The sequence below is a fragment of the Beta vulgaris genome, chromosome 8 (assembly GCF_026745355.1).
Source record: "Beta vulgaris subsp. vulgaris cultivar EL10 chromosome 8, EL10.2, whole genome shotgun sequence".
NCBI lineage: Eukaryota > Viridiplantae > Streptophyta > Magnoliopsida > Caryophyllales > Amaranthaceae > Beta > Beta vulgaris.
Genome location: NC_079209.1, coordinates 58,707,776 through 58,735,493, shown reverse-complemented (window position 1 = coordinate 58,735,493; position 27,718 = coordinate 58,707,776). Strand labels below are relative to the sequence as shown.

Genomic DNA, 27,718 nt, shown 5'->3' with positions numbered 1-27,718 from the left:
CCATAAATGGACTTACGAAGACGACAAATATGAGTAGGTTTAGATGGATGAACAAAACCCGGAGGTTGACGCATATAAACTTCTTCATTGAGAAAACCATGAAGAAACGCATTTTTGACATCTAAAGCATTCTCCTTTAACCGTGTTTTGTCATTTTTACATAAGAAAAAATATAGTCATTTGAGATCTTGTTAGATTCTGCTCGATATATACTTTTATAATATCAACTTTTTATAATTTTTACCTATTCGAAATCAAAGATATTAATAGTTAAAATTATGTGTTGGCAAGCGTGTCCAGGAACAGATAAAGTATATATAAATATCCCCCCGTCACAGCCCCCTGCTAGCCCCAAAAAATCCCCCGTCCCAACCTCTCCCATGCAGACCCCCCATTGCAGCGCCCCTTTTGCAACACCCCTGCATCCCATGCCACCGTTCACATCCCTCTCCACCTTGCAAAGCCCTCTGCCAGCCTACCCCTTTGCCCAGTCCCCCCTTCACAACCCACCTCAGACAACGCCCTTCACATCCCTCCTGCTACTGTTAATCCCCCCACCCTGCAAATCCCCCTCCAGCTTCCCCCCTGCCCCCCCTTGCAACCCCTGCTACCACCCCTTTCAACACAAGTCAAGCCTACGTCACCCAAAAAAAAACTCGGAGGTCATCTTTTTAAGATAACAGCAAAAACCCGAAGTTAAGTTTACAATCAGACAAGATATATTGTAATGAATTCGAACTCTCCGCCTATCCTAAGGGCAAATCAGTCCAGATGCAAGGATGACAAGGGTAAATCAGTAAATCAATATTGCTTAACAGATACTCAGTTAATATAATATTTATTTGGCAGGTAGTGTCATAAGTTGTTGCAGAAAAGGAAATTTTGGGTAGTGGGAGATTTAGCAATTGTATATAAATGGAAAGGGTGACAGTAAGAAGGATATACAGAAATATGATTGTCGTTTAGTTGTTTTGTTCTTGGGGAGTCTGAGCCTATCGAAAGCTCGGTGGTGACCATTTTAAATACAACTTATCCTGCTAGCTAATTTGGCTTGCTTGTGTTTGTTATTGTGGTTGATTGTTTGAGCATGATCATTTCACTTGGTATCATAGCAACGATCATATTGGATTGTGGCGGCGGCGAACACCTTGCAAAGATTGGATTGTGTGGAAGAAAAATTCTCTGAACTTGAAAGCTCTGTTTATGAAATGGTGAATCAGGCAATGGAGCATGCGAAAGCAACTATGAAACAGTCCATAGTGGAACAGATTGTGGTTAGTCAGGTTGAGGCCTCCAAGCAAAATGGAGTGGAAATTCAGGGGATGGGAGAGAGGTCAAAAGGGAGAATCACTGACCTAGAGATGATCAGGAGATGTCTATCAAGCTGTTGAAACAAAGCCAAGAGAAGTTTCAAGTTGAGTTACTCTTGGCGGCGGATCTCCAGCGTGGCCATGTGGTGTAGCCAGAGGATCCAGCAGAAGGAAGCCCGAACAAAGCACGGAGTTTTGTGAGGGATCCAAGGGAGGAAGTAGCAGTGGGCAACGAGTGGGTGGAGTAAATGGAGGAAACGGGGGAATTGGTGACTATATCTTTGTCGACGGGGGATCTGGAGTGTCTGATGGAGGACAGGGTTCCGGTGGAGGATGGTACAATAAAAGTGGAGGAAGTTGGCGTTATAGAAAGCCGGAGATGTCAATTTTTGAGGGGAGCGATTGTGATGGGTGGATCTTGAGAGCAGAACACGGGAGGGAGGGGGAAGGGGTGGAGGGTTGGGCTGACAGGGGGGAGGGAGGGGGCGTGTGTTAGGATTAGGGTTTAGGATTAGGGTTTAGGGGTTAATAATGACAAAATTGTAAATAACACTAATGACAAGTTGACGTCTGTTAGAAAAAAGGCATTTGATGTACATTTTCGGAAACTCAAGAGTATGTGGTGAATATCTGAAACATTAAGAGTATATGGTGAATTTCGTGATATGCTTGGGATATTTGATAAAAAAAACCGTTAATTAAATTATCATTCGGTTTTTTCACCATATACCCCTGACAATTTTTTTTTGCACCGTATACCCTTTCAACTTTTGAAATTCATCATATACCCCTCACTTTTCGAAAAATACATCAAGTTACCCTTAATGACTAACGGCGTTAAACTCCGTTAGTCATTAACCTCTAATCACCCTCTAACTCTAATTAATTAACCTAAATCTAACCCTAATACCCTAACCCTAACCCTAATCCTAATCCTAATCCTAATACCCTAACCCTAACCCTAACCCTAACCCTAACCCTAACCTCCACCCCCACCCCCACCCCAACCCCAACCCCAACCCCAACCCCAACCCCCACCACTGCAGTCCCCTCCCCACCACCCCCGAAACCCCCCTCCACCCTTCTGCCACCTGCACTGCCGCCCCCCTCCTCTTCCGCCACCCGTAGCACTAGAACGACGAGGAGGAGGCAGGCGGCGACGGCCGAGAAAAGTCGACGGCGAGTAGAACTAGAACGACGAGCGACGAGGACGTGAAGCCCAGCCATTTCGACTTTGCTCGGCCGTCGCAAACCACAAGTGGCGACTTTCTCCTCCTCGTCGCTCGTCGTTCTAATCGCCGTCGACTTTTCTCGGCCGTCGCCGCCTGCCTCATCCTCGTCGTTTGAGTGCTGCTGTGCAAGTTTAAATTGCTGCTGCAGGTGGCAGAAGGGTGGAGGGTGGTTTCGGGGATTCAAGGTTTTGCGCGAGTTTGTGCGCGGGTGTGGTGCTGCGGGTGGCGGAAGAGGAGGGGGGTGCGGCGCTGTAGGTGGCGGAACGGTGGAGGAGGGGGTCTCGGGGCTGGTGGTGTGGTGGGGAGGGGGATTGTAGTGGTGGGGGTGGGGAAGGGGGTGGGGTGGGGGTGGGGAAGGGGGTGGGGTGGGGGTGGAGGGGGTGATGTGGCAGTGGGTAAGGGGTGGGGGTGATGTGGCCGTGGGTGTAAGGGGTGGGGTGATGTGGCAGTGGGGGTAATGGGTGGGGTGATGTGGCAGTGAGTGTAAGGGGTGGGGTGATGTGGCAGTGGGGGGTGATGTGGCAGTGGGTTAGTTAAAGTGTATTAGATTAGGGTTTAATTTAGGTTAGTTAATTAGGGTTAGAGGGGATTAGGGGTTAATGACTAACGGAAGTCTAACACCGTTAGTCAAAAGGATAAGTTGATGTATTTTTCGAAATGTGAGGGGTATATGATGAATTTGGAAAGTCGAAAGGGTATACGGTGTAAAAAAAAATTTGTCAGGGGTATATGGTGAAAAAACGATTATTATTTCACTATGCATTAAATAGATTAAGTTTTTTCCAATTAATTAAACCGGGTTAAGAAAATTTCTGGTTTCGCACTCTTAACACAAACTTCTCAATTTCACTGCGCTTCGTAGTTCCTACTTTGTAGTAGTAACTTTAGCTCTCTTTCTTACTACTTCGCTTCTCTCTCTCCAATGGTGGAATTTTCCCGCCAAGGGAAATCCTCCATAGCAGCTCCATCATCACCTTCTCCGATTTCGCCATGATCAAACCTCAAAGTTATGCATCTTTCTATTTCACTCTCCTCATCTTCTTTTCTATCTCCTCTCTCCACCCTCCCTTTCTCGATGACGGAACCCTAACCCTAACTAACCGATTAATTCCGGAATCGTCAAATTCACGGAGAAACTACATCGTTCGATTCTCCGATTACAAGGATGCCGAATTTCACCGAGATTATCTCCGACATAGCATCAAATTCGATGGCTGGGATTGGATCGAGCGGCGAAATCCTGCGTCGAAGTTTCCGACTGATTTTGGCGTCGTTTCGATCGAGGAATCTGTGGAAATGGATGTGATTGGAGAAATTGAGAGATTGAATAAGGTGAAGGATGTATCAGTGGATTTGAGCTACACTAGGAGCTTGCTTGAGGAGGATAAATTGGAGAGAGAAAGTGGATTGTGCGATGTGAAGAAGCGACCTGGAAAGATATTTACCAAAATGTCCTTTGAGGAGGAGGAGGAGCAAGGGATTGGAGGTCACTGGAGCTCGATTAGCAATCAGACGATTAGTTGGAGGCGACATCTAATGGGAAAGGTAAGCTGATGACGATGATCAGTTTGAATTAATATGAAGAAATTTATTGATTGCTAAATTAAAATAAAGAAAGTTGATTTGTTTGATTTGAATTTTGTGCATATGATGATGAATTTGTCTGAAAATGGAGGAATGTTGTATAACTTAATAGATACCGAGGTTGAATTTCTTAATTATAGTAATGTTGGCGGAATTTTGTACCGATAATGATGTAAGTATCAACTTAAAATGTATATATTAGTATCTTACTTTGATCTGACAATGTGTAATTCGTTGCTCTCTTCATATGAAAGTTGTGAGTATTGTTGAGCCAATTTGAACTTTTTTGAACTTATTGGAATGTGTCTGAGCTTGTGAGTGTAGTACTGTAGTTCTACTGAAAATAGTTAAATTAGAGAACATGGTGAACATTGAACAAAAATTGTTGGATTATGAAATTTACTTAATTCATGGATATGTGTTTTAACAAATGTACACTTTGCCTCATACACCCGGGTGTATATGTACACTTTCTTATATTCTCCATCTATGTTTGCACATGATGCAAGGGAATGTGCCAGGCTGGCATATATTGAACGAACTCCAATAAACGCTCTTGATGTTTTGTGACCTATGGAAATATCAATGGAGTATTTCACATTGATATGATAGGCAAATGATTACTGTCGTTAGATTAGAATGCGAAGACGGACATATGTATTCAGATATCGACGGAGTTCTACTTTGGTTGAACAACAGTTTCTACTTTTTTTTTTAATTAATATTCTTATGCGAAGGTCTTAATTTCGTTTGTTGTGTCTGACTGAACTGAAGCTCTCCTTGATTATATTTAGTACATGGAAATTGTGTGCAAAGGAAATTGCGATCTGGTTTGAAAATTTATTTGTGTTCCATTGCTGATGCAGGGGTCTCAAGTTACATCTTTATTTGGCTCTGATGTTCTGTGGGCCAAGGGATACACTGGTGCTAAAGTAAAAATGGCCATATTTGATACAGGTATTAGGGCAAATCACCCACATTTTCGCAACATAAAGGTAGTGTACTCTTAATTCGATGACCTTTTACCATAATATGTTACCTTACTGATGATGGTGATCGACTGATCCTCATCGTCTAAAGAATTGAAATTTAATTCAAATCAATGCTTTGGGCGGATTGCAGGAGCGAACTAACTGGACAAATGAAAAAACGCTAAACGACAATCTTGGACATGGGACATTTGTTGCTGGAGTTATTGCTGGCCAAGAATCAGAATGCCTTGGATTTGCTCCAGATACTGAAATTTATGCATTCCGTGTATTTACTGATGCACAGGTAATTTATGATTTGCTGCTAAATAAAAAGATAATAATTTTTGCTACAAAAGATGACTTACGAGTCTTCCTCTGTTTTTTATGCAACATTTTTTTTTTTGTGAGTGTATTAAAATAGAGGTATTGGTATGAGCTCCTTGGGTTTCTAAACCCCATACCTTATGGGTTTGAGGTATGAGTTTTTAATCTATCAATTCATTAAACAAACACTAGGTATGGATTTTGTCATTCTAAACCCATACCTCTTACCAGAATCATATGAACCAAACGCTTTCTTGTTCTTTTAGTGGTAAAAGGTGTTATGGTGCACATGTTTGCCTTTTGGTTCGAAAAATCCTTTAGCATCTTATTTAGAGGACTGAATTCCACTGTGCATGGCTGCTTTAATCGATGAAGTTTAGAAAAAGTAGAATTCGTATTCGTTTTTTTATATAGGGAAGGAAGAGAAGCAATAACAAGTTGGTCTCTTTCTTTATGTCAACTTTATTTGGTGCATTGGCGAGTCTGGAGTTTTCTTTGTTCACATTTCACCCTTGCAGAAATATAGTGGGCGGTTGACTGTAGTTTATTTTGTACTTTGTGCATTATTTGACTCTTTCAATCCTCTGCCTTGTAAAGAAGAAATTTGGGAGCCCTATGAGTTACCTTGGATCCAGAATAAACGCATAATATTTATATTTATGGTGGTTGTTTGAGCCAGACATAAAAAAATTTTGTGGATGAGATGGAAGTGTTCTTTTTTTGACGTTTTGATCATTGAGTCATAATGAATTAGTTAACAGGAAAAGGTGAAGCCTCTGTACAAATCTTACAAGTTCCATGGCTTTCCTTCTCTCTTAATCATGCCCTTCAAGTTGCATGCTGTCAGCAATATTATGATAATCTTTTATTCAGCTTATTGCAGGTGTCATACACATCATGGTTCCTTGATGCTTTCAACTATGCTATTGCAACTAATATGGATGTGCTTAATCTGAGTATTGGTGGGCCTGATCACTTGGATCTTCCATTTGTGGAGAAGGTATGTTCATTTAATGTTTCTCTGTTAACTATGGCATCTTGTTGCAGTATACCATGCTTCTCTTGAAGTGCATATTCCTCTTGAGAATGCAGGGGGTGGTATGATGCTTTAGAGTATCACCCTTCTCTTTTTGCTGCAACTTACAAGGGGTAGTAGTCGCTTTTTCGGTGCCACCTCTTAAGTCTTAGCCATGCACAAGAACCGTTAACAATGTCCCCAGTTGAAGCAATTCGCTGTCTCGTACTTATTTCGGAAGTAGTTTATGTTTTCTGATGACTTCCCCTTGAGGCAACTGTCTATTGTATGATGGACGTAATCTGTCTACATGTTATGCACCAGAACCTAACTTAGTGTGCATGACATTGGTTGATTGTGTTATTGATGATTCATATCGAGTTTTATCTATCTATCATGGTCTTCTTTCTTGATGATTTAAGCTGCCAGACTCGGCGAATGAATGTTAATTGATTTAATCAGCGTATAAATTGCATAATGTAGAGCATAAAATTAAAACTCGGCCGTTTTATTTATAGAATGACCCGAGTTTTAATGGATTTTGGAGCTATCACTCTGCTAAACTTTGTTCGATCACCGCGACAAAATCATGTCCTTTCCACCACGTCATTCAGTATGTATCGATGATCCACCGTGTTGGATTTTTTTCTTTCTCCATTACATCCATACTTTTGTCACAATTGGCCAAGCGTATTCTACTAAATAATTGTCTTGTTTTCTTGTTATTAAAAGAATGGAAAAGCTATATGCAGCCCTTAGGATTGCATATAAGAAGTTAAAAATGGAAAAAATATGCATTAATTGATCATTTATTACTTCGGTTGATGCATAATTTTTCCATAAATTCACAACTTATTTCCATTTATGGTAGTGTATTTATGTCTTATATAAAGACCTAAGGGCTGCATATAGCATAACCCTTAAAAGAAAGCAATTCTCTAGTTGATCATAATTATTTTAAGTTAGCATACTTAGCACTCATTCACCAAATATATTACCCATTCATCTTATGGTAGGTTTGGTCATATTCTGCTGAAACAATACTTCTTGAACTAGGAAACCACAGATGAGGTTAAAACTCATTAATGTGACTTATGTGAGCTTTTAGAAATAAAATTCACTGTGTTGACCGCAATCTGTTACCATGAATGTGACCACAATTCCTTTGCTTTGTGTAAATCATTGAAGGAAGAAGGCTCCATTCCTTACAGTCATCAGTAAAGGTTGGGGGGGGGGGGGGAATGTAAAATTTCTCAGGGTTATGAACAGATGTTTCTTGCAAAACTGAGCTTTTGCATGTTTTGATGTTGATTTAATTGGTTCTGAAATACCATTGTAAGATAATTGATGCCTTGGAAACTGTACATATTGTTTAGGTTTGGGAATTAACAGCAAACAACATAATTATGGTGTCTGCAATTGGTAATGATGGACCACTTTATGGTACATTGAACAATCCTGCTGATCAAAGTGATGTCATTGGAGTTGGTGGTATAGACTATACAGATCACATTGCATCATTTTCTTCACGTGGCATGAGCACCTGGGAGATTCCACATGGGTAATAATTTTGATGGTCTTTCAATTAGTTTTCTCGTTATATAAGATCATCTTGATAAGAGAAAGATAAAATAACTAAATAGTTGAAATGCAAGGGAAGAGAGATTCCTGTGTGTATCTTAAATTTGATATCATACCATGTGTTGAATTATGAATTATGTATGTAAATTGACCAGATATGGGCGTGTGAAGCCAGATGTTGTAGCTTATGGACGTGATATTATGGGATCAAAAATCAGTACAGGCTGTAAAACTTTGTCAGGCACTAGCGTTGCAAGTCCTGTTGTTGCTGGAGTGGTGTGCTTGCTAGTCAGTGTCATTCCGGAGAGCAACAGAAAGCACATCCTGAATCCGGCTAGCATGAAGCAAGCACTGGTTGAAGGAGCTGCCAGGCTTTCTGGTCCGAATATGTATGAACAAGGTGCTGGGAGGGTTGACCTGTGAGTTACTTGAAACTCTGCATGCTTTTCAATTTGTTGTCTTACAAATAAGCTAATTTTTTCTTCAGAGTTTAACTCCTGTTGGTCTGCTGCTGGCATTAATTGCTAATTTTGTTGTCAGGTTAGAATCTTATGAAATCTTAAAGAATTATAAACCACGGGCAAGCATCTTTCCTAGCATGCTTGACTTCATGGATTTCCCTTATGCATGGCCTTTCTGTCGTCAACCACTCTATGCTGGTGCTATGCCTGTCATCTTCAATGCTACTATTTTGAATGGTATGGGTGTGATTGGCTATGTTAATGAATCACCAACCTGGCATCCCTTGACTGAGGAAGGAAATCTTCTTAGCGTCCATTTTGCTTATTCAGAGGTTATTTGGCCATGGACTGGATACTTGGCACTCCGCATGCAAATTAAGGAGGAAGGTGCACAGTTCCATGGAGTGATTGAAGGAAATGTGACTGTTAAGGTCTATAGTCCACCTGCTCAAGGTGAGAAAGCAGTAAGAACTAGCACATGTGTTCTTCGATTGAGATTGAAAGTTGTTCCAACTCCTGTAAGATCCAAAAGGATCCTGTGGGATCAGTTTCACAACATTAAATACCCACCTGGCTATATACCTAGAGATTCTTTGGATGTCCGCAATGATATCCTGGATTGGCATGGGGATCACCCGCACACAAATTTTCATACTATGTTCAATATGTTAAGTGATGCTGGATACTATGTTGAGATCCTTGGTTCTCCACTTACATGCTTTGATGCTCGCCAGTATGGAACACTCTTGCTTGTTGATCTTGAAGAAGAATATTTTGAAGAAGAGATAAATAAATTGAGGGAGGATATTTTGAACACTGGTTTGGGTTTGGCTGTATTTGCAGAGTGGTATAATGTTGAAACAATGGTTAAGATGAGATTTTTTGATGATAATACGCGGAGCTGGTGGACCCCAGTTACTGGTGGTGCAAATGTTCCTGCATTGAATGACCTTTTGGCCCCATTTGGAATTGCATTTGGTGATAAGATCCTTAATGGTGATTTTACAATTAATGGTGAGCAAAGTCGGTATGCTTCAGGAACGAACATACTAAGGTTTCCAGCTGGTGGATACACTCACAGTTTTCCTCTTCTAGATAGGTCAGATGGCGGAACCGCTCAGAATGTACTAACATCTAATTTGATGAAGGTGAGTTTTTATGATTTCCTATATGTTTCCATATGCATGCAAACTTGATCAAATTGAAATTATCGTGGCAAAATTTTGTGAATATGCCTACATGTTTTGATTACTTGGATTTAATATTCATGGGGAAGATTTGTCTTGATTCTGGACCATTCAAGTGTTAGGCTTTGTCTATTTTAGTTTCCTTCTGTGAGAGACGAGAGTGATGAGTATTTCTAAAGAGAGCTGTATTTGTTTTCTTACCTCTTTTGCAGGGAAATAGGATATATATATATATTAATTTTCCCATTTTGGTGGCTGGTTGACTGATGTCAGTTGCTGTAAGGTTGATGTCCCCTCTACATGTCCACAAATTACCTTGGTACCTAACTTCCTATCTTTCTTCCTGCAGGAAAGCTCACCTATTCTCGGTTTTCTGGAGGCTGGTGAAGGCCGGATTTCAGTTTATGGAGATTCAAATTGTCTTGACAGTAGTCATATGGTTACTAATTGCTTTTGGCTGCTGAAAAAAATGTTGGATTTCACAAGTGGGAATATCAAGGATCCAGTGCTTTTCTCGGGATCTGCTAGACAAGTTGCATCCTTGTATATTGATGATAAACAATTACCATCTCGTAGGACCGATGTGAATTTCTCAGCTTATTCAGCTGTCATGGGGAAGGAATTATTATGCAGGGCTGATTCTAGGTTTGAAGTAGTGGGAACTAAAGGTTATAATATACAGGTTAGGGGAAGAAACAGAAAACTGCCTGGCTATCATGCTATTGATATGGGGAGAAGCTCAAATTCCAGCTTTGATGCCTCAGAGTTGAAAGTTTACAGTACATTTCCCCAGAAAATAGGCGATTCATTCAGTAACAAGTATTTTGGTCTCTTTTATACAGATGAGGTATGGAACTATGGAGCTGAGGCCCACTTATGAATTTTTTCAAAAAATTTGTTACCCAGTATATGAATTTTTGAAAATTTGTGCAGCTTGACATGCCTGTGCTGGTTGCTAGTCATTGGCTTGTACCTGCCATAATTGCTGCTTCTGGTTAGTGTCGCTCTTGAACTGGAGTCTAGTTTACGACATGTTATATCGTTTGATACATTCTTCCATTTCATTGAACATTGTCCATTCATTTCTTACTTGCATCATTTTTAAGGCTTTTCCATCTTATTGAATCTTGCACCACCCCTAGCTTTGTACCCAACAAATTTGTCAAATGTATATCATACGATAGTGTACTGTACACTACAGACTTCAGCACCCAATTCACGTAAAAGATGACTTCATTATATAATGCTCACGTATCTCGCTATGTGTTTGGTAGGTTTCTTGCTTTTCTTCAGTTTTTGGCGAATCAGGCAAAAGCGACGGCGGCGGAGGAAAGGATCAGGCTCTGGTAGATATCCTAATGTGTAATAATAGTTGGTGGAAAAAGTTTTGTAGCAAAGGTATAGTACCTGAGATTGAAGTACAGCTAGCTGTTAGGATCTGTATTTGAAACGGAAATGTAGATTAGTCTTTTTCATAGTTTGGTAGCTTTTGAGATCTCAGATCGAACCAACATTATGGTACATTGTAAGCCTATCGAAAATCACACAAGTAAAAAATCTGTTGGACAGTTATCAAGCTTGTGATCGAAGTTTCTCTGGTAAATTTACGTCTGTTTTAATACTCGTGATCTATGGTGTATATGCTTCGAAGACAATGCAATGTCTTTGAAAAGAACCCTTCACGCCACTTGCATGAACTATGGGTAAGCAACAAGTAAAACATGCTATCTCAATATGGTATAGATGAAATGGCATTGTTCTCAATTGGAATAGCTGCAACAATATGTCAATATCCTACTGCACCAGAACTCTCCAGAATCAGTATCAGACTTCAAAAAATTTATTTAGAGTGATGAGAAAACAAATTGGCAAAAGGAAAGCAAATAGCCCAGCTCCCTCTCCTTGCTTCTATATGAAGTGTACAACATTCACAAATAAACTTCATATTACAGGACAATGGAACAATTATAACTGCAGTCCTCTGAATCAACAGATTTTAACATTCACAACCTGAAGACCTTTGTGATTGTGCTTGGTTCGTCATATCAATGGTGTCAGGAACATACCTACAACATGGTTAATAGATAAACACAGTTAGAATTTCTTTGAAATAACATGCAGGAGTACGAATGGATTTTGAAGTAACATGTAGGCGGAATATCGCCCAAAAGCGACAAAAACAAACATGAAGTATATGAAGCACGGAAACTTCTTGGAACTAAGGAATCTTCTTCCCCTATACGTTTTGTCGTTTTCAAACTTATTTGTGCTAATCAAGCCTGAAAACGGTTGTAAAATGAGCTTTCCCTGTTTCCCGGACGTTTCCGTTTCTAAATTTCTAGCCGTTTTCCGTGCTATATAGTGAAACACTGGCTTTAGAAAACAATTTTTCTTCCAAAAAAAATTACAGTTCATCTAAAAATGAAAAAAAATTTAAATGAAAAGTCAAAGTGAATTGACTCAAACAATATAAGACCATATATAAAGGGGATTTGTAAGCACATGGAAAAATAGCTTGATATATACTCACATTTCTTCTTCAGGTTCATTCTTTATAGCATTTTTAGCAATACACAGGAAAGCCTCCTCAACATTTGTACCATCTTTGGCTGAAGTTTCAAAGTAAGGAATATCCCCCTTGCTCATGCACCAAGCTTTTGCCTTCTTTTCTGAGACCTGATTGTTAGACATAACACATGCATACAGCATCACTACCAAAGGAAATAACGATTACGATTATCAAAATTAGAAGGAAAGGTATGCAAGAAACAAGTACTACATTGACCCAGAGACCGTAACACTTTTGACATATATCATCACAATACGAGATTCATACTGATGTCTAAAAGCTTAAAGTTGGAGAAAATGCCATATATATAGAAAAGATGAAAGAATTTTTACCACTCTGCTGCTACCACCATCAATATCTACCTTGTTCCCCAGCAAAATAAACGGGAAGTTGTCTGGATCAGCGGGGCTTGCCTATATTTACAAGAGTATTTCTCAGTGTTCTCTTCCCCCTTAAGAGTTCACGTATTTAAATAAAAGTTGAAAGCAACAACTTTAATTTCACCTGTAATAAAAACTCCTCCCTCCACCTATTCAGGTTCTCAAAAGATTTCGTGACATTTACATCATATGTAAGAACACAACAATCTGCACCACGATAAAATGCAACACCTAGACTCTGAAATCTCTCCTGTCCAGCTGTGTCCCAAATCTGCAATTAGGTCAAGCAACGTTCATGTAAGGAGCATCTTTTCAGCATCAAGAAGATACACATGCACACGAACAAACATGAATAAGCAGATGACGACTGATAGCAGATTGATACAGAAGCTAATCATGTAAGGGGCATCTGTAGCCTGTAGATATGTTGTGGTCAATAAGTATTTACAAGCAATCAGCACGAAGGGATGGAAACATAGGAATACATGATTTAAAGCAGTTTTGACCATTTTCCATCCAGTTTCCAGATTATTTTTGTTTTATAAAGGGTCGGATCCTGAGAACCCTGATAGTTTAGCTACCATTATGACAAATTTATCAACAAGAAAGTCTTCTGCTTCCTTTAAGATGCTGTTTGCCAAGTTAAAGTTGTCCCTTTTATCTAATATAGTCAAAAGCTGCATCATTAATCATATAGTGGTTGGTTAGTTAAATGTAGCAAATATAACTTCCAAGAAAATCCCAATAACAAGGAGTTTTACTTCCTAGGAAGAAAGAAATGTTGCTTGGTTAGGTTCGGGAAGTAGAAATTTCCATGGGAACTTCCGCTTACCAAGGGGCTACGTAAGTGCCTTCCTCCAATTTTGGAAGTAGAAGTTCCCAGGGAATGACACTCCCTATGTTTTTGTGAACCAAAAAATTATGCAGTTTTCATTTATAGTAGAACTTACTAGAAATTTTCACTTCCCCCACTTGTTTATGTTAGAAAAACATGCACTTATTTACTTCATAGAGAACCTCTATGCTCTAGCACAAGCAAATCAGGGAGACAAGTTCAAAGTGTAGCATAGTTGAAGTCATCCTTGCACAATGCCAAATAATAAGCAACTACCAAATGCAATGATTAAAGAGTCTATCAATTATTTCAATGACTACTCAAAATATGAAAATGAGGTAAGCTAATGATTAGGAGATATTCTTGAATCTACTTTTTTAGTATTCATCAAAATGAGCCAAAATTTGGTACGCTAATAATAGTAGACACAAAGGACAGATACAGAGGAAGGAAAGAAAAGAATGTTGGAACAGCAGAGCTCCTACAACAAATCGTACATCTTTCATGAAAACCCACAACTGTAATGAAAAATTCAGCAACTTATTGCTGACAATAAAAATGGTGAGATGAAACACATGTCTACTCTAGGTTCCTAAAACATATATGAATTAGAACCCTTCTGGCTACAGAAAACATTAGCTGCAGATGGGAACTAATGACTGATCGAAGACCACAGATGCAATTGGTTGTACACACTAGTATTTAAGCCATCAGTTTTCATTGCTCACATCCTTTAGGAGCTTCATAGAATCAGATACTAACAGAGTTTTAGGAAATCCGAAGACCTAACTTTTCCATACCAACGAAGGCAGATGTATGCTCATACACCAATAACAAGCTGCATAAGTTATCATCTTTGCACTCTAAACTGAAGTCAAGTATACCCGCCCCTTTCTCGTACTAAAAAAGGCAGAGAAAGAGGGCAAAGGGGCAGTCAATAATTGTTCCTTCGGTTCCCCCTTAGGGGGTCAAGGGGGAAGCTAGGGGGGTTACAGGGGGGATTTGATCCGCTTTGCTCGCCCGTTCAATACGTACACAAAGACCAGATCAAAAAGTTTCATATACACTATCCTCAAATTAAAGTATAACAAATTCCCCATTTATTCAATATTTGCATAATTACAGCAACTAAAGCAAATTCACTGGCAAAATGTGAAGTAAACACAGGAATCAAACCGGCGGAATCGGATATATGATCATACCTGCAATGTGAAAAGCCTATCTTCAAATTGGAGTTCTTTGGTCAAGAAATCAGCTCCAATTGTTGCTTTATACTGATTGCTAAACTTCTTATTAACAAATCTATATTTCATCAAGATTAAGGCAAAACCCAATTTTCTTATTCCAACCACCATATACTCCAATAAACACACATATTCCACAAAATCAGAAAACAAAAAAAAAAACTGAGTCATAACTAAAAGAGGGCAAAATTTCTAATTTAGCAAAGAAAACATACCAAAAAAAGAAAAAGAAAAAAGGGTGTCACTAAAATTAACAAAAATGGCACATAAAAAACAAGAAAATTAAAATTCAGAGGATACTGATTCATAAGTGAAGTTTTACCAACCCTGTGAAAATCATGATCAAACAACAGAAAATTAGAAAATCAACCAAAACATCAAATTCCAAAATTAAAAACCAACAAAGAAGAGAGAGAAAGAGAATTACCCACTATCACCAAGGATGATGATTTTGAGAAGCTTTCGACGACGTGATGCCATTGACCTTAATGTAGTGCAATTCTTGAAACACTTCTTTTTTTTTTACCAAATTCTTGCTAAAAAAGAGGAGAGAGAAAAAAGAGATGAAAAAAGAGAGGTTTTTTTTTGGGGGGGTTTGAAGAGGAAGAAGAAGAAGAAAGAAGACAAGGTAAAGGAATATGCAAGCTAAGCTAAAGGGATCAATTTGTCTTGTACAGGGATAATGGGTTTCACAATTGCAGCTGTAAGTTTTGATCTTTTAGCGACCAGTCTTTTTACACACTTCTTTTTTGGTGTTGATTGTTAGGAAATGTTTAGTCTTTCTCTAATAGGATAAGACGAAATCTTCCAAGTCTTTTAATCATGGTTTTTTTTTTTTATCCATATGAGTTACGAAGACAGTACAAAAAGGAAGGGGAAATTCGAATATGTGACCTATTGTTCACAGTACCTTAATCTTAACTATTAGGTCAAGACATCCTTGAAAAGTCTTTTAATAAGATTCTTGACTTCTCGTTATCAATATAAGTTTAGATGAGAAATGTTTTAAGGTTAAGTTGAAGTTTCAAAATCGTAATTAGTATTTGATTATTCGGATCTATCTTGGAGCTTGTGTTTAGTGTTAAGTACTAGTCAACTAGTCGTTGGAATCTATTTTGAACGATAGAATAGAGGGTAAAATGGTCTTTGTGTGTGAGGGAAATAATGGAGTTTGAGACTTGGTATCATTTGAACTCTTCTAGAGAGCTCAACCAATTACTAGTACCACCAACTAAACAATCTTTAGTACTAAGAAAACACTTTTTAGAATTACTTCAAAAATAATTAGGAATTGGTACATAGATTATTATATTTTTTGGTGTTACAGAAGTTATAATGTAAAATTTTCCGGTACTAATTAAGCAACTTATGTTACCAAATAAATTACTTTTCATGAGTTGCACCAAGATCATGATCGTCTTTGATTATTTGTTTTTTACTCTTAATAGATTGAAGTTTATCTTATAGATAGATCGGCCTTGATCATATCTCCTTCCAATCATGTTGTTCATGTTACTTTCTTTATAACTGGGAGGGGTGGGAGGGAGTATCGAAGATATTATAGAAATGTATATTTTCTCTGTTTTAAATAGATTTTCATATTTTAACCCATTTCCTCTCGTAAAAAACATTTCCAATAATGAGAAGAACAATAAATAAAAAGAGGGAGTATTTTCAAATTGTATTATGTGGATAATGATATATTAGATTTCCATTAAAATAACAAAGATATATTAAGGTTAGTGATCCTATATGTTCTTGGTTTTCAAGCGAATTATATCGTATATACATTGTTTATTACCTCCAATAATAATAGCATAATTTCATACACCTCATAGCATTGTTGTTAAAATCTAAATCGATGATTGTAGGAATGATTGTGTCAAGAAAATCCTTAACCAACATTAAGACTGAGCAAATCTATAATAGTAGAAAAAAACTTTTGGAAGCTTCTCTATTAATTATTACTCAAAACATAATTTGGTCAAACATTTGGTGGTCCAGTCTACATGCAAATTAAGGTTTGCATTCCAACAAGTACATGCAAATCTTTCCTCTAAACATCATAGGAAGTTCAAAAATCAGGCTCATAATCTATACATATAAGGAACAATGATACAAATGAAACAAGTACGACATGTATTCTCATGTTCAATAATCTAACAAATCAAAAGGGGGAAAGAAAAACTATCTCCCACTGTAAATTTCTCTACAAACAATTATATATAGTTACACCTAGGACAAGATTTCATTTCTACAAGTCTATGAACATAGAACAAAAGATGGCCATATCATTAAGGGACATTGTTATGCATTTGCAAAAATGACTTCATTTTAGTCATCGTACATCCCCGTTTTTTGAAGATTACAACTGTCTCTTTCATTATTCACATAATACTCCACTTTGTCGATAGTTAAAGATTTAATGATCAAAGTTGTACATTGACAAATGTGAAAGTGAACGTATTGCAGTATTTAAAAGGCACAGGAAGTATTAGGCAAAAATTCGGTTGTCAAAAGTGTTGCTGGAAGCGTCTCCTCTCTCTGTGCACCTCATCAGTGTTCAATTCACGCGTAGTCTGGCCTTCGCTACTTGAACTAGACGCGTACAGTCCATACTCGCTTGTAGTTCCATCATACTCACTGCTTACATATTCTCTTGTTGAAGGTGCCATGTTTTTATTGTCAAATCCTGTTGAGTCCCCCTTGTATTGGCTACCACTATATTCTGAATTAGTATTATATCCTTTTGAACCTCTCTTGTATTGACTGCCACTATGTTCTGAAGCAGTATCATATCTTTGGAGCAAACTACGTCCAGGTGTTATGCCTTCATTTAAATCAGTAAGGGACATATTCCCTTCAAGAGCTCTAACTACCTGTTTATATCCCAAGTTCAACGACGAAATCAGATCAAATATAAGGCTAAATTGAGAGAGATGAAAAGGGTCATTTAGATGCCCATCGTAACACAATATTCATATGCTGATGTTTACATTGCCTAGGGTGAATTATTTAACAAAGCAATGTGATGTAGTATTATGAGCTTAACATATTGTTCTTGTTAATATTCCGTAAAAATTGATGTTATTGTCATAATCTCTAAACTATTGATGTTCAAGTTGATGCTAATGAATGTGGTGATTCATTTGATGTATCAGATTCTTTGTGGAACAAATAACTTTGACATGAAGAGAACAAAAGAGACTATTAAAGCAGAACCTAGATGAAGCTTATGAAATGATAGAACTTGACAGGTATGATCTAAACAATAGGAATCAGATATTTACACAGCAAAACAGACAGATGCAATGTGTTAGTACAGAAGATGTACTTCTTAAGCAGAGTATGGAATTTCATTTTTCAGGAATGCAGGTTTAAAATTGAGTACCTGACTCATCAATGGTCTACGTCGTGCTGACTTACGAACACATGTAGCAGCACAAGCCACCATACGAGCCATCTCACTGTGCTTGTAACTAAATTGCAATTGTGGATCAACAAGGTGATTGAAGTTCTCATCCTCCATAGCATTTGTGAGTAAAGGTTTTGCCTGCAAAAGCAGCAAGATTACTAGTCTGTTAACTTTCTTTTAGCATCTTACAAGTTGGTTTATATCTCTATATTTATTGATAATAGTCAATACAATGTTCCTTATGTCCACAATTGCACATTTTGCATATTATCTTGGTTAGTCCACAAATAAACATCTAGGTATCTTTTACATGGAAATATTACCACAACCCAACCCCCCTTTACTCATGCGATGTGGGTCATTCCACTGACTATCTCTCTCAAACACACTTCACACATGTAATATAGGCTCCCAGTAAGTGTGTTCTCTTCACCCTAATGAATGTGTGTTCTCTTCACCCTAATGAGACAATTTTTAAGGCTGGTTAGGCCTAATCAAGGCAGTTCAGTAACCATAAGGTGAAATCGAGGGTTGATAAGGTCCGATAAGGTATAATATGTTCAAATGAAATAGTTAAGGTGAAAAGTTATAACTCTCTCCTTTCAATCATTTATGTACTCAGCGTCTACTGTCTACCATAAACTCATTTACAAATTACTATGCGTACACAAACCTAATAGGACGTTTATATGTGAATGAAGGGAATGTAAACAGATGAGGCGAAAGAAAGAACCTACCCATTCTACTAGATTATACTCCTGCTGTGTTCTGTCAACTGGTCTGCGTCCTGTAATCAGTTCCAAAAGCATGACACCGAATGAATATACATCAGACTTCTCTGTGAGCCTGCCAGATGAAGCATACTCTGGAGCCAAGTATCTGCAAGCAAGAGTAGTGAAAGTGTGAAACATCAACGTATTGAGTATAGAGTATAGAGTGCTAACTAATTTTACACATGAGATTATCTTTATATGACATAGAAAGAGTAAAGTGCAACATAACATGAAGTGAAGAGATCAGATCATAATCTCATATTCATACCCCAGGGTCCCCATTATTCGTGTGGATACATGTGTATCTGCTTCAGGGGTAAGCTTTGCAAGTCCAAAATCTGCAACCTGCATTATGCAGAATTGCAATTCTCAAGGTCAAAAAATTATGTTTCACAAAACAAAAATAGACATCAAAATCAAAAGCAAAACTAAGCAAACATGATCAGACATTTTTCTAAAGATGTGAGAAGTCACCTTTGCTTGAAAACTATTATCCAAGAGTATATTAGCAACTTTTATGTCACGATGAATGATTCTTGGTTGACCTACATCAGAGTGAAGGTGCATTAGATTCATGTATATCAGAAAAACAAATAGTTACCAAAATGTGCTCATAAGAGCACTTACAATCCTCATGCAGATATGCTAATCCTTTTGCAGCACCCAAGGCTACCTTCAGTCTCGTGGGCCAATCCATCGGAGATTTCCCTCTACCTGCAACATGTTACTTCCATTAGATGAAAGCACAAATGACACATATGCTGAAAAACAGAATTTACAAGGTGTACCCTTGAGGTTTTAGGTGTATCTGGTGGATTTTTTCGCAAACCTTAGGGGTACCATGTGCGTTTTTAAACACCAGGATACCTTATGCAATCTTTCAAACCTCAGGGGTACATGTGCACAATCAGTCTAAAAGAGTAAAAAAAAACTAAAATCAATGATTAGCAGTAGTAGTAAGCATGATTCTGACCATGAAGATGGAACTCCAAAGTCTTGTTGGGTACAAACTCGTAGACAAGCAGTCTCTGCGAGCCACAAATGCAGTACCCCACCAATGAAACAAGATGCCTATGATGTACTCGGCTAATAATCTCAACTTCTGCTTCAAATTCACGCTCTCCTTGCCCACTATTAGCTCTCAAAGACTTAACTGCAATTTCTTTCCCATTAGGAAGAACTCCTTTGTGAACAAACCCAAAACCACCTTGTCCAAGGAGATTAGCCTCTAAGAAGCCATTCGTTGCCATTGCCAGTTCATTGTAAGTAAACATAGTCTGTGAAGAAGCATACGAAAGAGCTGGAGATGGAGGTGGGATTGAGCTTTCTCTCCCTGATGAAGTTGACTTCCCTGAACTCGGGTAATCTGAGGGAAGCTGAGGTGTTGGTGAACGTTTGAATGCTGGTGGCGGAGGTGATGGACCGCTGCTCGTGCTGCCTGTAGAGGATTGTGAAGGCAAATGGGTTGGAGAACGTATAAGGTGATGATTTAGCTCGAGGATGACCCGTTCTTGGAGGAGTGTTCTGCTGCTGCTGTTGTTGAGCTGGTTCATTATGCTGGTTACCTGATCAGCATTTCAACCATATTTAGGCTGTTACTAACTAATGACATGAAGATTATTCTTTGATGTTTGAGTCTTGAAAGTTGAAACCAATATCAAAGACTGATGTTCAAAGGATCAAGGATTCATATAATTATTTTCTTTTCCATTGCTTATTATACATGATCAACATGAAGATGTTTAATCTTCTTTTCTTCAATCCAAACTCCGTGGGACAAAGATGTAATGAACAATGCAGGTTGATCATGAATGCAGATTGCAGAAGTATATATATATGCATTTACTCAAAAAGTCAAACTCTTGCATTGGTGCTAAACCCAAATTTGTTTCACACTAGTTCAAAATTCCTAGTAGAACTTGTCCTAGCCTCTATAGGTGTTATAAACTTGATCATAAAATCTTGATTACAATAATCTTGAATCTTTAAACCTAGATGAGGAATGAAAATGTTCAGATACCATACAAGTCCTAAGAAATTTAGCACGTATGAATTTAGAAGCATATAACATCTAATCCATTAATCACATAAAACCGATTTTATAATTGTAGCTTCAATTAAAGGAAGGCCGGGTGAGATCAAACCTTTACTAGCTCCAGAAGGATTTTCTGCTGCAATGCTGTGAGTAGTTCTCGTTGTGCTTCCTTTATGTTTTCCTCGACGACATAACCAGCAGCACAACAATATCAAAAGTATCAGTATAACTCCAATTCCTGCAGCTACAGATGCTAAAACTGTAGTAGATATAAAAAATCCCTGAATGTTGATGCCATTCATAATGACATCTATAGACAAAACAATCTCCTGACTTATCGAAAAACTAAAGTCTGATTGTCTCCAATCCTAATGTGAAAAGCAATAATCAAAAAACCGCGGAACACAAAATGAAGAGGAGGATGATCAGAATGTCTAACTGCTTCAACTCAGAGTTTTCTTGAATGGTTAAAAGGTGTTGTAAAGGCCTACTTGGCTCTAATATAGTGCAAAATCATAACTGTAAAACCAAGGCCAAGTAGTTGACATTCTATAATACTGTCATCATGTATTCAAAAGATGAACAAGTCAATCTTAATCTTGACATAGTCATCAGAAATTCAGCTTAATCCGAAGTACCAACTAACGAACAGAAGGGCAAATTTACTAATCCGAACTTGTTAGAAGTTAGAAGGATATCCTCAGCCTAGACATAAGAACAAGTTGATGATTTCTTCAGTAAAATTTGCTGTTAATGACCTGGAGATTTTAATCAGTCTAATTAAATCAGATTGTTCAACTATATGGTATTTGCTTATTCGTGGTGTCCAACACTGTATGTATACATGCATTACTTTCATATCTCCTATTAATTGTCAAAGCAACATGATTCTCTACCAAAAGGATAAACTAATTAACAAAAATTATACATGCCCTTTTTTTTCAAGTTGGTAGAGCTCTTATTAAGAAAAGGTTGCATTTGCAAGAGGGACAGTTTGACTTGTAATTAAACAATAAGAAGGCAGTATTAGAGTACTAACATTATTTAACAACCACCAGGATGACAAGAAAATGACCCATTGAAAATCTGACCATATATTGCTGTTTAGAGTTTATATCTTAGAGGCCTTTATTAAGCTACTTATTCTATGTTACTCGAACTCTAGTACGCGTCCTAATACTGGTAGGTGTTCAATTGAGTAACCCACTTGACTACATAATGAAAAAATGCATATTTTTGTTCTGAGTGTCAATTATGTATACCCATGATTGAAGTAAAATACTTAGATAAAATGAAAAGTTCAAGTTTGCTGATATACTAATCCTACATACTACATATATTGCAACATCATTATCAAATGATCGCATCAAACATCATTGTGCTCCTCTTCCTCAATCCTCATCACTCATCTTGAGCTAGCATATCTTAGATAATCCATACTCCCTTCGATCTTTTTATCCAATGTTTTTCTCACGGTATTCAAAAAGAACTTTGATCATATGTTATAGTAAATTATAAAAGTACTTTGTTAGATAAAACGGTCAACAATAATTTAATTGCCAACGTTGAGTTTGGAACTTTGAACAGACTGCCGGTGATAAGCCGGAGGAAGGTGAGGATGACATCAATTCATCATGCCCCTTACACCCTAGGCCACACACGTACTACAATGGCCGGGACAAATGGTCGCGATCCCGTAAGAGTAAGCTAACCCCAAAAACCCGTCCTCAATTGTAAATGATAAAAAAACACAAAGTTTCATGATAAAAGTGAAAGTAGAAAAAAAGAAAGCAATAACATTAAACATACATTAAGATGGTTCAAGAGTTGGGCATGGCTTGCCTAACACAAGGGTTAGCCCGACTAGGCACAAGAGGCTCGTTGTTGAGCGATAGATTGGTCACATACTCACATATCACATCTTCAATATACGCCTTTGACACAAATATAATGAAATTAACATGCCTCTTAACCAGCTCATTTGCAAGTTGCAACCAAAAAAGATTAAATGTAAAATTTTCAAGAACAGAGTCCAATCTGCACGACATATGAGCCGAGTCATAAGCACGACACGACACAACACGATTTTTCCTCAACATCTTAGTTTCCTAATTAACATATGAGCATGAGAAACACCTATGTTTGGTTTTACCCCCTCCACAAAATCACATTCACACATTTCTATTTTCACATAATTTCATAGATGCTAGTGTGAGCTCTAATCCTGTAATTTAAGAGATTGATAATAGTTCTAATACAACACTGTTTTAACCTCCCAATTTGTCAAAATTGCAAACCCTAAAGCCTAATTTCTGATTACCTTTCAATTCTGTATCTTTGCTTCAATGGATGCTTGATTTCTTGACCTTCTCCCATTTTCCTCCAAAAAATTCCCCAAAAAGCCAAAAAACCAACGAAGATTTCTACTTCATGGGTTTTAAACTGATGAAGTAATTCAGTTGCAATAAGGTAAATTTCTCTCTCCAAACAAGGATTAATATTCAATGTTAACGAATCAAGAATTGTGGTTAACGAAGTCAGAATTTTGTGTAGGAGCTTTATTTGATCAAATTTTTTTCAAAGATTTCAACTTTTTCTTAGTAGTTTGGTTGGAGGATATGTTGAAGGTAATGGGTTAAATTTGCAATTGCATGTAATTTATGGAATTATAATTGAAACCTAGTTTAATTATGAAATGGGACAAATTTATTGACTGTATTTAAGTGGTGGAGATAATGGAAGTATCTGTAGTGCCTGGATGTGAAAATGGTGAAAGAGGTATAGAAAGTGAGTGTATTGGAAATAGTTTGTGCAATGTAATTGATGGAGATAGTGGCACTGAAGGTGTTGGTTTGATTTGTGTGAATGAAGAAAAAAACAATCACCAGGAAATAGTTGACGATGGTGCAGGACCGTGTTCTAGTAATAACAACTTGATTGTGTCTGAAAAAACTACAGGTTGTGTTGCTCCATCTAGTGCTGTTTTAGAGTCGACGGATGAGTCGATTGAGGCTCCGAGTGTAGGGATGGTTTTCGAGAGTTGGGAGGATGTGGAATCTTATTATAAGGGATATGGGCAGCAGCAGGGATTTGGCGTTAGTAGGGTGGCAAGTGCATTTAGACAAGGGAAGGATAGTATGAAAATTAGGAGGGCTTTTACATGGCGATGTGAGTGTTATGGTAGACCTGACTTGAGGGCGATTAGGGAGGCTAAGAAGAGAGCTAAAGGAATGGAGGTTGGAGGTTGCAAGGTAGGTGAGCATGAGACTCGAGCTAAACGGAAGTCTAAGAAGTGTGAGTGTTCAGCTATGGTTTATGCTAGTATTAATAAGGATGGTGGCTGGGAATTGAAGAGAGTTGTGTTGAAGCATTTGAATCATAATCCAACTCCGATGAAGGCAAAGCTAGGGAAAGAGTATGTAAAGGAGAGTTTTGCTAAACCGGTGAAGAGTAGATTGTTTAATGACTGCAATTCTGGTTTTCAAGTCTCCCAAATACATGGGAGTTTAGCCATGGAGAGAGATGGCATTCAGAACATGCCAATTACAAAGAAGGATGTGCGGCATTTGGCACAGCAGGATAAGAGACTTAGGATGGAGGGGGGTGATGTGAATGTGATGATGAATTATTTTGAGAGAATGCAAAGGGACAACCAAAATTTCTTTCATGCTAAGCGTTTGGACGAAAACGGATATATGAAGGATGTCATTTGGGCTGATGCTAGGAGTAGAGTGGCGTATGAGGAGTTTGGAGACGTTGTCTACTTTGACACTAGTTACTTGACAAATAAGTATGAGTTGCCGCTTGCTAATTTTGTTGGTGTCAACCATCATGGTCAATCAGTGTTATTCGGATGCGCATTAGTTTCACGAGAAGATGAGGAAACATATACATGGGTTTTCCGTCAATGGTTGTTGTGTATGAGGGGGAAAACACCCGATGCCATATTGACTGATGAGGTAGCTGCAATAAGGAAGGGAATTGCTGATGTCATGCCTGCCACTCGGCATAGGTGGTGCATATGGCGTATCCTACAAAATTTGCCCAAAAAACTTGGAACGCATCCAAGGTTAGTACTTGTATTTTTTAGATAGTTAAATTTATGCTATTCTGGACTTCCTACATGTGTACTGGATTTCTTTTATCCTTGTGAATATCATGTATCATGCATGTGCTTTAAGAGATTCTTGCATAATTGCTGCCAATATCGTGCTGCACATGTGATGTTTAAGAAGTCGTGATGGAGATGTCTAGCTTCTTTCCACTCTCTTGATCATCTTACAAAAACAAAAAGAATCTTGACCAACAAGAATTGACTCTTAGGTAGGTTTGAATGTAATGTACTAGCAAAATGCTCCATTGGTCAGAAGTGGTCGAATGCATCTTTGATCTGTTTCTGATGCTAACAGGGGTAAATTCTCTAGATATCAAATGAGTTCATGCAGCCTGCCTCACCAAACATGAGAAACAAATGTATATGACCCTTTGCAAGAAATCATGATCATCTCAAAGTATATTATTGAAAGAGCCATTACTGTGTTAATATTATGTGTACAACTAGCTAGTGATATGAAGTAATATAAAGTAAGACTATGTTGAGAATTGAGATAAGACAATTAACAGCGGAGACATTTCCATGATTGTTTTTCATCTTTTCTTGTCAATCTTTTAGGTGTATTTGAAAAATAGCATTATAAGACTAGTTGATTATACACTTGTTTGCGCTCACCAATATATAACCCATCTTGTTAAAGAACAAAGGTTTATGTTGAAGGTTGGCTTGTTAATCTAACATGATCAAGAGATGATGGAAACCATATTTGAACAGTATAAATGATAAAGAAACTTAATAGCAGACTGAATAAGTCAGTATTTGTTCACAATTTATCAAGCAAGTGAAAAACCGGTATGTGGAGGCTTAGGATGAACCCAAGTGCGCCAAAAAATAATAATTGTATATAAGAAACAAAATTATAAAAGAATATAGTGCTTGAATACATTCATTTAAAACACCATTCATTTACACTTTTCTATTTTGCATGACTGTACCTTTAACTACAATGTCCCCAAACCCTCTTTACTAAAGAGAACAGTAATTGAATTATAAAATTTAATTTGGTGGTCGTTGAACTTACATGATTGTTATTAAATCTAGTGGATTAATTGAAAATTTTGAAACAGGTACCATGAAATGAACGAGACCCTAAAGGATGTGATATATAGAAGCTTTAGTGTGGAGGAGTTTGAGACTCGTTGGGGTAATGTATTGACTGAGTTTAATGTAGTAAATAATGATTGGCTTTCAGGGTTGTTTGATGAGAGAGCCATGTGGGTCCCTGCATTCATGAAAGACACATTTTGGGCAGGAATGAAAACAACGCAGAGGGTTGAAAGTACTAATAGTTTTTTTGACAACTATGTTAAACGTCATACAAAGTTGTTTGAATTTGTGGAGAAGTATTGTGCAGCAATGGAGCAGAGAGTTATAGATGACGAGGAAGAAGACATAAAATCCACGAAGTATGTGAGGAATCTGGTGACCGGTTTCAAAGCCGAGAAGGTGTTTCAAAAGGCGTACACTGATAAGAAATTTCAGGAGGTGCAGAAAGAGTTTGAGAGGTTAACATATTGCTACTCGAGGGGGGAGAAATTTGTTGGAGAGAAGGTTGAACATTTGATGGAAGATCGTGTGTGGGTAGTTCCTAACGGGTGTACTGAGGAAGTTCTAACTGATAGGAGAAGGTGCTATCGGGTCACTTACAACAGTAAGACCAGAGAAGTGGAATGTGATTGCAAGATGTTCGAAACACATGGGATTCTATGCAGGCATTGTATAAGGGTATTGGATCAACATTTGTTTGGTGAAGTTCCTGACAAGTACATACTTTTGCGATGGCGTAAAGACATACCTCGCAAACATTCTAAGGTTAAGGTGGCCTATCATGATCCATTAAAGACAGTTGAGATAAAGCGGTATGAAAAGATGATGGTAAGTTGTGAGGATATATGTGATAATGCATGTGTTGCAGAGGAAACCATGTCAATAGTGATAGAAGGGTTAAAGTCCATTAAAGTTTCCGTAGATGATTGGTTTAGGAGTAGGCAGTTGAGAAATGGTGATGTTGGTGGAATAGAGACTTCTACTGAGGACAATACTTGTCAATTACATGATTCCGAAGAAGCGTTGCATTAATATTGAGTCACATACCATCCATAGTTAAATTTACTCATTTGAAGTCTTGGTATCCGTTCGGCAAAAGTAGTTGTAAGTTTCCAGCTTTTTATCTATGAGATGTGAGTTTTTAGTTGCGGAGATAGTTGATAGCCTTTTGTTGTGAAACTAGCTATCTAAAGTATAAGTGTTCGGTTGTAGTAGTTGTTCACAAAATTATGATGTGTAAATAATACGTAAAAATGTAGTTTTTCACAAAAGCTAAATCTTCTCAAAAGCTAAAAGCAAACTAAAAGCTACTTAGACGAACACAAAAAATAATTTTTCAAAAGCTAAAAGTTACTCAAAAGCTGTGAAGTTAAAAGTTACTTAAATGTTGCACTGAACAGGCCCCCAAATGTTGAGGATATATTTGAACATATGTTTTTATATAATATTCTGTTATGTTTTGTATCTCACTTTGAAGTAGTTTGGATTTTTAATGTTTAATGCATAGTATATTGATCTTCCATGCCTTTATGTTCAAGAAGTTCGGATGAAATAATCCCATTATCATTAACTCATATTTAGACAATTTGACTATCTTGGTATTCATGAACTAATTACAAGAAAAATCATTCTAGTTATTAG

At 37.7% G+C, this 27,718-nt stretch overlaps 4 protein-coding genes across 5 annotated transcripts; 2 read left to right on the top strand and 2 right to left on the bottom strand.

Annotated features, from left to right (window-relative positions):
• The first annotated feature begins 3,380 nt into the window (after window positions 1-3,380).
• Window positions 3,381-11,241, top strand: LOC104902212 (subtilisin-like protease SBT6.1). 2 transcript variants are annotated; one of them, XM_010689911.4, is made up of 10 exons: window positions 3,381-4,087; window positions 4,993-5,121; window positions 5,249-5,401; window positions 6,305-6,421; window positions 7,813-7,997; window positions 8,173-8,436; window positions 8,558-9,626; window positions 10,015-10,512; window positions 10,599-10,659; window positions 10,940-11,241. In XM_010689911.4, exons 1-10 carry the CDS (start codon window positions 3,533-3,535, stop codon window positions 11,029-11,031), a joined length of 3,123 nt encoding a protein of 1,040 aa, XP_010688213.1. In that variant the 5' UTR covers window positions 3,381-3,532; the 3' UTR covers window positions 11,032-11,241. The 2 variants fall into 2 exon arrangements, with proteins under 2 accessions (XP_010688213.1, XP_019106996.1); XM_019251451.2 differs by lacking the exon at window positions 3,381-4,087 and having other exon boundaries at window positions 6,295-6,421.
• Window positions 11,242-11,369: 128 nt separating this feature from the next.
• Window positions 11,370-15,444, bottom strand: LOC104902211 (ras-related protein Rab7A). The gene is made up of 7 exons (XM_010689910.4): window positions 15,121-15,444; window positions 14,994-15,020; window positions 14,652-14,751; window positions 12,739-12,885; window positions 12,567-12,647; window positions 12,196-12,341; window positions 11,370-11,731 (listed from the first exon to the last, which is right to left on the bottom strand). The coding sequence occupies exons 1-7, from the start codon at window positions 15,171-15,173 to the stop codon at window positions 11,662-11,664; spliced, it is 624 nt and encodes a 207-aa protein (XP_010688212.1). The 5' UTR covers window positions 15,174-15,444; the 3' UTR covers window positions 11,370-11,661.
• A 1,514-nt stretch (window positions 15,445-16,958) lies between these two features.
• LOC104902210 (proline-rich receptor-like protein kinase PERK1) lies at window positions 16,959-22,822 on the bottom strand. Its single transcript, XM_010689909.4, is given in 9 exon segments — window positions 16,959-17,572; window positions 18,085-18,246; window positions 18,846-18,987; window positions 19,150-19,226; window positions 19,356-19,426; window positions 19,509-19,595; window positions 19,855-20,359; window positions 20,361-20,446; window positions 21,026-22,822. Coding segments are annotated over 9 exon segments (1,689 nt in total). The 5' UTR covers window positions 21,219-22,822; the 3' UTR covers window positions 16,959-17,206.
• Window positions 22,823-23,651: 829 nt separating this feature from the next.
• LOC104902209 (protein FAR1-RELATED SEQUENCE 6) lies at window positions 23,652-27,233 on the top strand. Its single transcript, XM_010689908.4, has 2 exons — window positions 23,652-24,985; window positions 26,098-27,233. Exons 1-2 carry the CDS (start codon window positions 23,652-23,654, stop codon window positions 27,107-27,109), a joined length of 2,346 nt encoding a protein of 781 aa, XP_010688210.1. The 3' UTR covers window positions 27,110-27,233.
• Window positions 27,234-27,718: the final 485 nt, after the last annotated feature.

Excerpts from the sequence above, each read along its gene's own strand:
- LOC104902212 (XM_010689911.4), top strand. The coding sequence starts at position 3,533 with ATGATCAAACCTCAAAGTTATGCATCTTTCTATTTCACTCTCCTCATC. Across the intron at positions 5,402-6,304 it reads GTGTATTTACTGATGCACAG|GTGTCATACACATCATGGTT; the intron begins GTAATTTATGAT and ends AGCTTATTGCAG. Across the intron at positions 8,437-8,557 it reads GGTGCTGGGAGGGTTGACCT|GTTAGAATCTTATGAAATCT; the intron begins GTGAGTTACTTG and ends TTTTGTTGTCAG.
- LOC104902211 (XM_010689910.4), bottom strand. The coding sequence starts at position 15,173 with ATGGCATCACGTCGTCGAAAGCTTCTCAAAATCATCATCCTTGGTGAT. Across the intron at positions 14,752-14,993 it reads AAAACTTCACTTATGAATCA|ATTTGTTAATAAGAAGTTTA; the intron begins GTATCCTCTGAA and ends GATGAAATATAG. Across the intron at positions 12,342-12,566 it reads ATGGTGGTAGCAGCAGAGTG|GTCTCAGAAAAGAAGGCAAA; the intron begins GTAAAAATTCTT and ends TCTAACAATCAG.
- LOC104902209 (XM_010689908.4), top strand. The coding sequence starts at position 23,652 with ATGGAAGTATCTGTAGTGCCTGGATGTGAAAATGGTGAAAGAGGTATA. Across the intron at positions 24,986-26,097 it reads AAACTTGGAACGCATCCAAG|GTACCATGAAATGAACGAGA; the intron begins GTTAGTACTTGT and ends ATTTTGAAACAG.